This window comes from Henckelia pumila, chromosome 3, assembly GCF_033568475.1.
Source record: "Henckelia pumila isolate YLH828 chromosome 3, ASM3356847v2, whole genome shotgun sequence".
Lineage (NCBI taxonomy): Eukaryota > Viridiplantae > Streptophyta > Magnoliopsida > Lamiales > Gesneriaceae > Henckelia > Henckelia pumila.
The window spans coordinates 169,316,325-169,330,068 of record NC_133122.1 but is presented as its reverse complement, the minus strand read 5'-3'; the positions used below and the strand labels follow the sequence as shown (position 1 = coordinate 169,330,068).

The 13,744-nt window shown below is 33.9% G+C and overlaps 1 protein-coding gene across 1 annotated transcript; it reads left to right on the top strand.

The window, feature by feature from the left end:
* The first annotated feature begins 808 nt into the window (after positions 1-808).
* LOC140887978 (phenylacetaldehyde reductase) lies at positions 809-4,726 on the top strand. The gene is given in 7 exon segments (XM_073295629.1): positions 809-971; positions 1,057-1,229; positions 1,314-1,499; positions 1,978-2,047; positions 2,050-2,139; positions 2,337-2,523; positions 4,396-4,726. Coding segments are annotated over 7 exon segments (972 nt in total). The 5' UTR covers positions 809-850; the 3' UTR covers positions 4,541-4,726.
* The last annotated feature ends 9,018 nt before the right edge of the window (positions 4,727-13,744 follow it).

Here is a 13,744-nt window from a genome sequence, read left to right as displayed (position 1 = left end):
AAACCCAACACATAAAGTGAACAAGTTTGCTCAAGCCAATGGGATAACAAGGTAACAAAAGCAAAAGCTCCAGTGTTCCATGAAGTTTTAGCTTAACTTGTTCATCATATCGGTTTCAGACCAAATAATCATGCCTTGCTGCTAATACCACAAAATCTAATTTCAAGTTTCCCATGGGTAAATAATTCGCAAAAAAGTGTCAAATTTATAGCAACAAGTCCCAAGATGAAACTTTCTGGCTCACCAATGTGTCTCCGTTAAAGACAACATGATCATCTCCCTCTTTGCCTGCGACAAAGTAACTGATATGATCCTTTGTATGGCTGAAATCCAAACAAAGAAATACAATGGCTAAAGAGATCAACAAAGACTCGATAATAAATTAAATTTCTCAGGGATCTTGCCGATTTCAGATTTTTTTAAAACAGGAAATTTAGATCTCAATATAGTAGCAATCTTCGCGATCTTCGTTCTTCAATGTAGCCAAAGATTTCAGATGGATGAAAGCGATTGAGAAGCTGGGAAAATAGCAGCGATCTTGTCGATTGAAAGTAGGCGAATGCGGAATCTCAAAAACAAGAAGGCCAATACGAAAAATTGGGAGAAAATAGAGTCAAGACTGAGAATTGAATCTCACGGGTTAAAAAAATGGGTTAATCCGACCCGAATCCATTGCACGAACATGACCCGTAAAACAGTCTCATATAAGTGTTTGCCTTTAAAAATTACAAACCGTTTCGTAAAAAAAAAAAAAAAAAAAAAAATACAAACTGTACCTAAATTATTCCAGAAAAAGCCATCTGAGAACTCTCTTTTGGACTTTCTGGAAGCAGAGGCGAGCTAAGTGAAAATGGAAGAGAAACAAAGAAAAGTAGTTTGTGTAACAGGTGGGAGCGGCTTCATCGGCTCATGGCTCGTTCAGCTTCTCCTGCAGCGCGGCTACACCGTCCACGCCACCGTCAAGAATCTCAGTTCCTTCCTCCCACCTTTTTGATTTCATGGAATTGTTGCGTAGTTGAGCTTTCACTTACATTTTCGATACTTTTTTCACCTCAGAAGATGAAAAAGAAACGAAGCACTTGGAAGCAATGGAAGGAGCTGAATCCCGCCTCCGTCTTTTCCAGATGGATTTACTTCATTATAATTCCATCGTCGCCGCCGTCACCGGTGCTGCCGGAGTGTTTCACCTTGCTTCTCCTTGCATTTTCGATCGAGTCCACGATCCTCAGGTTCCTGCTGAATTAAGACAACATTTCGCATTATTAACCGAATCATACTATTACCCTGCTATTCTTCCATATGTTTGATTTTAGCGTGAATTATTGGATCCGGCAATTAGTGGGACCATTAATGTACTGACGGCAGCCAAAGAGTTGGGCGTTGGACGGGTGGTTGTAACCTCTTCAATATCGGCTATTATTCCGAGCCCTAATTGGCCGGGTGATGTGGTCAAGAATGAAGATTGCTGGGCAGACCAAGAGTTTTGCAAGAAAAATGGGGTAATTTTCTTAATTATTCAAGTAGCGTGCTGAAATTAACGACTCAGAATTCGAAAGTCATACAAGTACACTGAAATTCGTAGTCTTTCTCCAATATCTTTTCTTCTGTTCAACTGCTGGGATTAGCTAATGGTTTGCTGAATGTGTGTCCGAAAGTAACATATTTAAGCTTTAAACTTCGAGTATTCCAGATGTTTTTATCAAATTTCGAGATTGAGAGAAGGTATAATTTTTCTAATTGATGATTCAGTTGTGGGCTGATTTCTTTTAATTTGTGGCATCATCCTATCATCTCACAACCTTTATCAATTGGATTAATCAATAAATGCGATCTGAAAAGATCAAAATTTTGACCATATTAGCTGATGACAGATAAAAGCTATATAGAGACTAGTATGGAGAATCCCTGGACTGTAGAACAGATGCAATGTTGTGCATGCATTATTACAACATATTTATATTGGAGTCTGCTTGTTAGGTTTGGTATCCGCTTTCTAAAACACTAGCTGAAAAAGCTGCTTGGAAATTTGCTGAGGAAAATGGTCTGGATATGTTGTCGTGAATCCTGGGACTGTGATGGGTCCTATAATCCCTCCAACATTGAATGCTAGCATGTTGATGATTCTTCGCCTTCTTCAGGGTAATCCAATTTCAATATGTTTAAGTATCTAGTGCTTGGGATGGAATTACTTTGTTACACTAACTGAGAGATGAAAAGCTGAAGCCAATGCTGTCATTTTACCGCGAGCTTAGTTTTCAATGATAAAAGTTTTGAGAATTCAGTGATGCACTTATTTATCAAATCGATACTAATTATGATTTTTTGATCTAATATAGGTTGCACTGAAGTATATGAGAATTTCTTTATGGGCCCTGCGCATGTTAAAGATGTGGCTCTAGCACATATACTTGTGTATGAAAATATATTGGCTACTGGACGCTACTTGTGCATTGAGGCTATTTCTCATTATGGTGACTTTGCTGCTAAGGTTGCAGAATGTTACCCTGAGTACAAGCTGCCTAGGTAATTTTCATCTACTCATAAAACTTCTCTACGATGTGTTACGTTCTTCAATCACATGAATCTGGTCTATGAAATCTGAGCATTAAACACCAGTATAAGCTTTGATTCTGTTATCAAAACAGATTCCATGTGACTCTGACAAAATGATCTCCTGCGCCTTGTCATTTCCTTTCAACCTAGTTCTGAAAATTTGTCTCGAGGGATGAAAACCCCGAGAAAAGGAAGTTCTCAGTTACTAAAACTTGTTTTGCACTGTAAAGTTTGCATGGCTATACCATTAGGTAATAAGCTATTGAATATTGAGTTGTTAAAAAGTACATTCAAGAGATGAGAATTGCTGGGAAGCGAATGGTAAGATTGAATGTGTGGTCACACCAGGATGAATCAAAGTATAGATGAACATATTGTAAAAAAGTTGGGTGCCTGCAAGATGAGCTTAGGTTTGAGTTATTAAATTGATTGAATCTATTCAGCGGCAAAAAATTAACATTTACCAAGTAAAAAGATGCGATACAAATATCTAGTCGAAGAAAATGAGAGGAATTGCAAAACTATCTAGGGGCGTAATTTATTAATTATGGCTTTGCTATTGGGCAAAAATTAAGGACAAACTAATAATATGTAGGATGATATGGTAGAAGGTTAAAAAATAAGGAATTGATTATATAGATTTTATTTAATTTCCTTATAATTTCCCTAGCGAATGTGAGATCACAGAGGTTCTATCAAAGCGATCCTCAAAACCCTCTCCAAAATACATTGATCATCCCATAACATGATCTAAACCTGAGATCATAACAAGTTGGCACTAGAGCCAGTCATCATGGAAGGATTCCAAGCACTACAACCACAATATGAAGCTTTCGTAATCAATTGAAGAGATATCCAAATGCTTGTAACCATGCGATCGGAAGATCGGGGCAAAGACAGCAGCATTCAACAGGGTTTACCGAAGGACATCAAGACAGTGAGTGTCTTATCGAAAGTACCTCAAAATTTGAAGCTACATTTTCCCCGGTGCAGTTGCCAATCAGACCTAGTGAGAGATCTTAGTCATTGTGAAAGTCTTTTCGACACCAACACGGATAAGAGAAAGACAAGGAAGGATTGGCCTCTTTCCACTTTTGAGGGCGATTGTGAACCATGGTTCCTCGAATGGGAACGAGATCGTCCAATGTGAAGTGGGAAAAATTTAAGAATTACCACCATTTGCGCTTAATCCTTGAAATACTCCTACAACAACAATTGTTCTTGAAGTGGTGAAGAATTTTTCAGAGTAACAAGAGAGTATCAACCATTTGGAAGAACCTGGAATGTCTCTTTATCGTGCTTGATGACAAGCACGATTTCGAAGGGGAGGAAGATGTAATGGGCAAGAATTGGACAAACTACTGATATCAAGGATGATATGGTGGGAGATTAAAAAAAAGGAATTGATTGGAAAGATTTTATTTAGTTTCCTTATTTAATATTGCATGCATTCTAGTCATGAGTAGGGGGATAAGGTCAGATTTCTTGCTAGGGAAAAATAATGTCTATTGTTGCAAGGAATAAAGTCATCCAGGATTCTAATTCAAATAGTGAATGCGAGATCGCGAGGTTGTCTCAAAACGAGCCTCGAAACCCTATCCAAAATACGTTGATCATCCCAGAGCATGATCCAAACCTGGGACATAACAGGCCTTGGCTATTTGCTGATCATTTAAACATCAATATCAAATGCGTGCAGTGGAAAAGAGTATCCTGTTTGTTTTGGACCTACTAATTGGTTTGGCGACAATGACAATGGTGATGGCATTGTTTTTCATTTTTATATCTAGTCTTTTCGTGTAACATTTCTGAATCATATTTTGCAATTCATGTAATTTGTAGGCTACCAAAGGATACTCAGCCTGGATTACTGAGAAGCAAGGATGCAGCAAAAAAGCTAATAGATATGGGTCTACATTTTATTCCCTTGGAACAAATTATCAAGGATTCTGTCGAGAGTTTGAGGAGCAAAGGTTATATTTCTTAAAACATTAGATTGCGTTGATGTCTTAATCTGAGTAATTGGAATTCTATGATTTGAATACTTGATAACGATGATTCTATGTAAATTTCGTGGCAATGTTGTGTTAAAGGATGTATCGTAGAGCGCGATCATCCTGGTAAATGGATGCATTTTATTTAAATTTTGGCTTTGAAAAGAAATAGAATGTAGCATGTGAAATTATCTATCTATATTATAAAAGATGTGTAGGTTAGAATAACCTTGGGGACACCAAAATAATTTATTCCAAAATTATCCTTTTCCAACCATTATTTTACTAAAAACTTCCCACTAACTCCATGATTTGTTTTTTTTTAAAGACTTTTTTTTACACACACAAAGTGTATGCATTTTTTACTAGTTGTAATAAAAGATGTGAGTTCATTTCCCATTTCTTGGGTTTCACAAGTGAACTAGAGTTTTTCTTTTGGTTTAATTAGTGCATTTTTTACTAGTTGTAATAAAAGATGTGAGTTCATTTCCCATTTCTTGGGTTTCACAAGTGAACTCGAGTTTTTCTTTTGGTTTAATTAGTAAATTTATCGTTGTTATTGATCTTGTTAAGCCTTTGTGTTAGGTTATAAACCCATGAGATGTCCATCCAAAAGGCTTGCCTATTGGGTGGGGTTGCCTCAAGGGTTTATAACCAACACTTTATTAGTTTAGTATTTCAATGTGGGATATTGTAACATTGTTGACCCCTTGAGAAGCCGACGTCCGCGGCGGCCTACTCTAGACGGCTTTCACTCACCATTCTTTTTAGGTGGTAGCCCTTTCCTAGGTCGCCCCTTCCGCATGGCGGCCCACTCTAGACGGCTTTCAGTCACCTTTCTTTTTGGTGGTAGTCCTTTCATAGGTCGCCCCTTTCGCTAGGCCGACTCTCAACGAGAGCACCAAATGTTAGGTTATAAACCCATGAGGTGTCCATCCAAAAGGCTTGCCTATTGGGTGGGGTTGGCTCAAGGGTTTATAACCAACTCTTTATTTGTTTAGTATTTCAATTTGAGATATTGTAACACTTTTTAAATTTGGAAGGGATTTTTTGTGATACGGGAAAAATGGTCAGACAATAAAAAATATTAAATTATATGAGGAGGATATGAGGAAGGGGAGGGGAGGGGAGGGCTCACTGATTAGTTTCGTGAAATTTTTCAACTTAAAAGCCATAAAGAAACCAATCTTCCCAGAGAGACCATCGACTCAGAAAGTAATTTCATTCAACTTGGAAATTTTCCAACTTACAAAACATAAAGAAACCAATCTTCCCAGAGAGACCATCGACTCAGAAAGTAATTTCACTCAAATTGGTATTTTTGAGAAAAATACATTCACGGACAAAAATTTAGGTTCACAACGGTTGTGTCATTAGCCCAAAATGGGCACACCTTGAAGTAGGGGTGTCAATTCGGGTGGGTTGGGTGGGTTAGGGTCGGGTTGACAAAAATAATTTTAAAAAATCGTCAACCTGAACCCGACCCAAACCCAACCCAACCCGAAAATGCCCAACCCGGACTCGAACCCGAACCCGTCTAACCCGATCAACCCGACCAACCCGATTTTATTATTTTTATTTTTTAACAAAATAATTAAATAAAAATTCAAAACACACAATAATAATATTAATATTTAATTTAATCACATAATAACAAAATCTAAGCTTATATATAATTTAAATTTGAACTTTTATTGAAGAAAATTTAAAGTATACTTATTACAAAAAATAAAAAATAATTTTAAAAAATAAAATTTTTACAAAATAAACATCAAATGACGAAAATATATTATATCAATATACAATTATTTTTTTTCAAACATACAACGTATAAAAATGTATTAAATCTATCTTAATTTTATATAAATAATAATAATAATTAAAAGTTTCGGGTCCGAGTTGACCCGAACCTGAACCCGATTAATGTTTTCGGGTGAGCTTTCGGGTCAACCCGATTCGACCCAAACCCAAAACCCCCATCCCTAATCTGATATTTTTCGGGTCGACTTGTGTCGGGTTGGCAGGTTGGGTTGAGTTTTGACATCTCTACCTTAAGGTCGGGACAATTAAATATATTAATATAGGTAGGGTCTTGGTTTTAATTCAGTAGAAGAGACTATTGACTTTTTAATTCAGTCAAAGGTCTCAATTTAAGGATAATTTGGTCTTTTCACATTGAATACTTTTTTTTGAAAAAAATATATAGCAATCATCTCCCATCCCCTCTCTCCTCCTCGGGTTTCGAACCGTGATCTCCTCTCTCCTCCCGAGTTCTGACTACTACGCCACCAATACTTTTATTTATTATTACTAACAATATATATATATACACACACAATTATAAGGCAGTCGAGACCGGTCGAGAAGCAGTGAAAAGCGGTCTAGACCAGTCGAGATTTTTTCAAAATCAGTCAAAATCACACATACTCGGTCAAGATCAGTCGACAAGACAGTCGAGACCAGTCGAGAAGCAATGAAAAGCGGTCGACACCAGTCGAGATTTCTTCAAAATCAATCAAACTCAACATACTCGGTCGAGATGTCGATATAAATTGAAAATCGATCGAAACCGGTCGAAAATCAGTCTATGTGAACAAAAAAAAATTAGAAAATCAGTTCATTTGAATCAGAAATAATTCCATATGAAGTGAAAATCAATGATGATCGGTCTCTTTACGATTTCGCTTAAAAACATTCAACAAAAACTGAAAAATGCGCAGAACAATGGTAAGAAAAAATGCAAAAATATGAGAAAGAGGAAAGAGGAAAGAAAAAAAACGCAGAGAAGAAGAAAGAAGAAGAGGGAGGAGAGAGAAAAACATATCTACACGCAATCTAATATTGTAAATGAGAGACAATATAGTCTTTTTGTTCAGAGGTCTATCTATTGAATTAAAATCAAGACCGGGTCTATATCCCCCATTTTTCCTATTTGTGAGTGAGTGGAGAGAATTAAGAAAACATCATCCAAGCCTTAAAGATCATTAGAGAGATTGTCTATTGTTTAGATCTTGATTTCTTATTTTGAAGAAAAACTGGAAATATATTGAAGAAATATCTTACCCAAGATTCAAGATGATTGAAGATCAAAAATAAAAAAAAGAAGAAGAAAGAGAAAAAAAAAAAAAGGAAGAGAGAAAATATGATCTTGAACAAGAGCATTGATTTGATTTCATTACAAGTCATTATGAAAGGACTCAAAATTCAAAAGAAGAGAGAAAAATAAAAATGATTAAATTTTGAATTAATAGATTTTTTATCTTTTGATTAATTTGGCTTGTTTGTTTATATGCATTTTAAGCTCATTTTTCCGAGTGCTAATCTGTATTCCAACTCCATGAGAGAAAACGTTACTTTGAAATACATTTAATAACCAGTGAGAATATGGAGTTGAGACTCTTATTTGAAAATTCTAAGGTCATATATATTTAAATATCTGGTAAGAATCTTTGAATTAATCGGCCCATCTTATTTCATAAATTACTATTATTCCGCTGCACGCGTTGCGTGCTCATACATTTTGTTTTTTTAACGAAGACACTAAATAATAAATTGTAAAATTAAAAAATAATAAAAATATAACGTTTTTTAAACAAATATTCACAAAAAATATATATCTTATAAAATGAGTGTCATTTTTGTAAATAAAAGAATATCAAAGGGCACAAAGTGAACATCTAATGACTAGAAAAGAGAATCGTAAAAAATGACTATTTTGTCCAATAATTTTGGTTTTATTAAAAATTAAGTTAGGAGATAATGATAATTTCAAATCAAGTTTCACCAATTAATTGGAAGTTTGTTAATTAGAGGGTCTCTACTTTAATAATAAATATTAAGATATATTAAGATAATTATGGTGATTTTGATATAACTTTGATAGTCTTCAAATAAATTTTAAACACTTGGATAGTTTCTATTACATTTATGTTTAAATCAATCAATATGTTTTGTTTTGTTATTGACGCTTAAATTTCTAGGGACTAGAAATAAGCTGGTTGGCAGGTGTGATAAACATAAAAAACTATATATTTATGATATGTTTTATAATAATATTTTAGAATTTAAGTTTTATTAATGAATAAATTTTATGTGTTTCTTAATAAATTGTATAAAATATAACTTGTCGTGTAATTGTATTATTTTGCTATTTTTAAAGGTTTGGTAAAACAATAATAACTTTGGCTTTGAAAATGGAAATAAGATTATTCTTGGACCTGTAGAAAGTTGATTTCAATATCTACAATATTGATTAAAAGCATGAGATAAATGTCTTTCCACAATTGGGACCAAATTAAGCAACAAGTGAAAGTTGTACTAATGGAATTATAGTTTTACCAAGCACGAGTATTTTGATCATATATCTCAATTTACTTGGTCAAATAGTACTAAAAAATTACCACAATTCATACACTCAATTATCTACAAGTTTTGTTTTTTTTGAAAATCTGAAATCGGATGGAGAGATGGTCAAATGTGGAGTGCAAGATCATATGAATGCTTGGGAAATTTTTGAAGACTTATATGTATAAAATAATAATTTTTTTTTTGTTTCCTCAAATTTGGCTATAAATAGGGGTGCATTTTGATGTATTGAGATATATCTCATTCTATGAACTAAACCTTGAGTTCATATTTTCTTTATCTCTTTATTCTCTCTTTAGTTCTTCAATTTAAAATATTTGTCATGATAATTATATGTTCTAAGTTCTACACTTTGAACATGAGTTACTAATCTTCCAAAAGTCGAGATGAAAATGTGAAACTCTTGGTATGATATTAAATTTATTATAAGATTATAATATATGCTTAATATTATATAATCTTTATTTATTATTTATGTTATATTTAATTTTTTTTTATTTGTGCACTTTTATACCCTATTTATAAGTGTGAGTCTTGATTTATTGTTATTACATGTTACACCAAATTCTTGGTACCATTTAAATGTTAGTTTGGTTTTACCAATCATTTCAAGTGGATACCTTGATTTATTATTTATAAATTATATCATAATATTGAATTCTTGGTACTATTTAAATGTTAGTTTGGTTTTCCAACCATTTAAAGTGGAGACCTTGATTTGGTGTTAACAAATAAATTAATAGCACAATAAATACTTGAAAATATCTATAAGTTTTGGTTTATATAATATAACTATAAGAGAATACTATATAATATAATATAAATAATGATTATTTAAAATATTAGAACCATTTTATCAAATGGATTCCAATTTTGTTCACTAATTCTAACTTTATTTGAATACCAAAAGTTGATCATCTAATCTCGACTACTTAGTTTAAAATTTGATCACATCTTAAATTCATAATCATCTCTAAAAAAAAAATTAAAAATAAAAATAATAATAATATTTAATAGATTTGTGATTTCCTTATCTTTCCTGTGGATACGACATTCGGACTCACATATTATACTACTTGTGGATAACATATACTTGGGAGTGCAACAATCAGAATTGTGACAGTTGCCTTCCAATAAATGTCTAGTTTATAGTCCTTAGCACTACTATAGCTGGTTCTAGTCCATTACTGTCACTTTGTTGGAAGTTTTGCTCTTATCTTTCACCCTCCAAACATACTCAACAATCTTCTTGAGATTAACTTTCCTTTTTTTCTTCTTTGCCACCAGCGGAACATGCTTGCTTCGCTCGTCCACTTTACTCGAAACTTTGCTGCAGCGTTCCATCGTCTTTTCTTGTTCAACCATGAACGCCTTTTCCTTGGATTGATTGCTAGCCTCCTTGAATACAGTAAATTAACGTTACTTTATCTCCTTCAACTCCCATCGACAGCTCTTCTTCTTGACATTGATCTTGGCTTCAGCAGTAGACAAGAATGGTCTCCCAAGATCAATGACATGTTTTCATCTTCCTCTATATCTAGCACCACAAAATGCGCAGGAAATATAAATTTGTCAATTTTTACCAGAACATCCTTAATGATTCCACGCGAATAGGTGAGAGATCTAATTGCTAGCTGCAATGCGATTGTCGTGGGTTTCACTTCCCCAAATCCTAAACTTTTGAAAACGGACAAAGACATTAAATTAATGCAAGATCCTAAATCACATGGTGCTTTGTTAAAATTAGAAGAACCAATAGTGCAAGAAATCTTAAAATTCTCTAGATGATAAAAATCTTTAATGATATGAATAGAAAACACGATTATAGATTTAAACGTGCCCTCAATTCAATAACAAAAAGAATCAAAAGTGTTTTTTCTAATCTTTTGATACAAGTAAGTTTGTGTATTTTGGATAATCACTCCTAGTTTACAATAAAACTAGTAACAAATAAACGCAGAATAAACAACTGAATTCAAAGGAACCTTCAAAGAATTTGTCTTTGACAATCCATGATAAAGAACAATCGACAAACTCCATAAAGTTTTTAAACTTTGATAAGTTTGATTTAGAACAACGCAAAGCTTTGAATAAAAGTCTAGAGAGAATTTTAATTGATAAAAATAAAAAAACTGAATAATTCTTATTAATGAATAATGGATGTAAGTTTTCAATATATAAAAGAAAACAAACTAGGATTCCTAATAGAATTAGACTATAAGTTTCCTAGTTGAAAAAAAGGTAAAAAATAATACCAAAATATTAAAAATAATTTCATAAGGACTCTAAAATACTTGAAATAGGAAAATATTAACAAAATATAAAAAATCCCCGAAAACACACACAAACATGCCGCACTGTATGTTTTCGTTTGCCATGTGCGCTCGAGCGGGAAAATATGCTCGCTCGAGCGAGCAAGGTTCTGCCCGAGAATTTCAAAATCCACAGGGCGCGCTCGAGCAAAACATCTTGCGCTAGAGCGCGGCGCACTTGAGCGCAACAACTTGCGCTGGGGCACGAGCAGTTTTGCCTCCCACTTCGAATTCTTCCTTCTCTTGCCCTCTTGATACTTCAATGACATTTAATTGTTGTTGGGGATCGAATACGTGTGTAGAGGGGGGGGGGAGTTTAATACACACTTATGAAAATCTTTAACTCTAATGTAATGTGATTGAGCAAATGTTAGTTTACTCAACCGATTTTCTGTTAGCTTGCTAGAAATATAAGAGCTACTTATAATAGTGCGGAAACAGCTCTTAATATGCTAGATGATAATGATAGAATATTGTAATGCAATAACGTAAGTAAGCACATATATGTTTCTGGATGTTCGGAGCTCAATCTCCTACGTCACCCCTTCTTCCACCTGGGAAGGATTCACTAGAAGACTTTGGTTATTACAACGTCTTGCAGTATACCCGATCCAAGTTAGGACTTATCCAATGCCCAAGATGGAACTCCTAGATTCACAGTGATAAGATTTAAAGCTCTTATCAAACTTTTCTTCAGTTGGTGATGATAAATGTTTAAGTTTCTTGAAGACTTAGACTATCAAATCCTTGTAGCAGATAGTGTTTTTAAAACAACAGCTGGATTTGAGTAACCCTTGATAAGATCTCCTTGTAGATCGAATATGATTTTTAGCTAAGGGTTGAATGAGCGGTCGAATATTCAAAGTAGATTCAAGAGCTCAAGTATGCAAATTCTTTGTAAGCGTTGCGTCTCTTCTTTGTAGAGAGGCTCTATATTTATATCAACTTTCTTTAACGTCTTTCTCTTTTGTCAACGGTAGAAAAGCGTCTATGATGTCAGATATCAATAGCTGATATGTGAAGAGTGATAATATCTTTTGAATATGTTGTACTCGTCCGCCTTTAATTGTCTATTCAATGTGTCTTCACATTAAATGCTATTTATGTTTTTCTCACTTTATCAGACGGCTCCTTAAATGCTTCCTTCTTTGCATTTAAGTTGTCTTGTCAACTTTCCGAGAACTGGGAATCTGTGACTTCTGAATATGGCATGTATCTTAACACCTTCGAAGTTTAGTAGATACCTTAGCCGGTAGACATGTCTTGCTCGGTTGACAAGTAGCGGATGACATGCTTTGATCAGCTGATACTGCTTATTCTAGTTGATATTTCTTTGTCAGCTGATGTCTTGACGTCGGTAGATTACCTGTGTATACAAGTAAATGGCAGCCGATCTAAAACAACGATGTATTGTTTTGTTATCACCAAAAGTCAGGATTCAACAATTGTTCTCCAAATTGACTCCCGTGTTCTCCAACTTGGTTTCCATGGATCCCAAACCCTTCAAGTCTTGATGGCAATTCATGAGACGATTCTTGAAACATCACGACTCTTCGAAACGTCTCTTTGAACCTTTTGGCTTGGCTCCTTGATTTTGGACTCTCCAGCAACTCAATCAAGTTCATAGCATCTTTAGCAACTTGATCACTTCGTAGGATTTTTATATTCATATTAGACTCTCCTTCTTCAAAAAGATTTTTTCTCAAATCTTGCCCTTTACCTACATCAAACAACAAGAAATTATTAACACTAAAATTTTTTTATTGAAAATACAATTACTTCTCATTTTCTCTTTGTAAGCTTTATCACCCAACTTATCCAATAATTTCAATGAATCCAACTCAATGATTGATCATATATTCTCCACAACAACTTTTGTACCTTGCACACTCATAACAAAGTCAAAGAACTTCATGCTCAAACTAAACATCTTAACACTACTAGCATGCATAAATATGATAAACATCTCGTTATGTATGACATAAATTAAACTTCTCCCCTTCTTAGACCTAGTTAACCCTATCACAAAAGTCATAGATAATTGTTTTGTAGGAATAAAAAGTAATTCATTCAAATCATACAAATATAACACAACCAAATCATCAAGATATCTATCCAACACATATAAAACTTTGACATGCTCATAATCCAAAATTTTGATATATACTAAGATATAATCAAAGCATATCAAAACAAATATACCTATATGCGCATGCAAAACATAACTCATCAATCTCATGAAAATACTAGGCTCATTAGTTAGTCCAAAAGTCATTAATAACCATTCTAGCAAATAAAAATTTCCACATATAAAGTTATGCACTATCCACACACTTCAACACAACTCAATCTCCTAATATACCAAGATTCAAACTTAATATCAAGATTTGAATTTAAAACATATCTCATAGATAACACATTCTCAAACCTTTCAACAAAGTAATTAAATCCCAACAAATTAATATTAAGGTCATACCTTCAAAAATTGACATTGTATTTGTACTTGAGATTTGAAGCTAA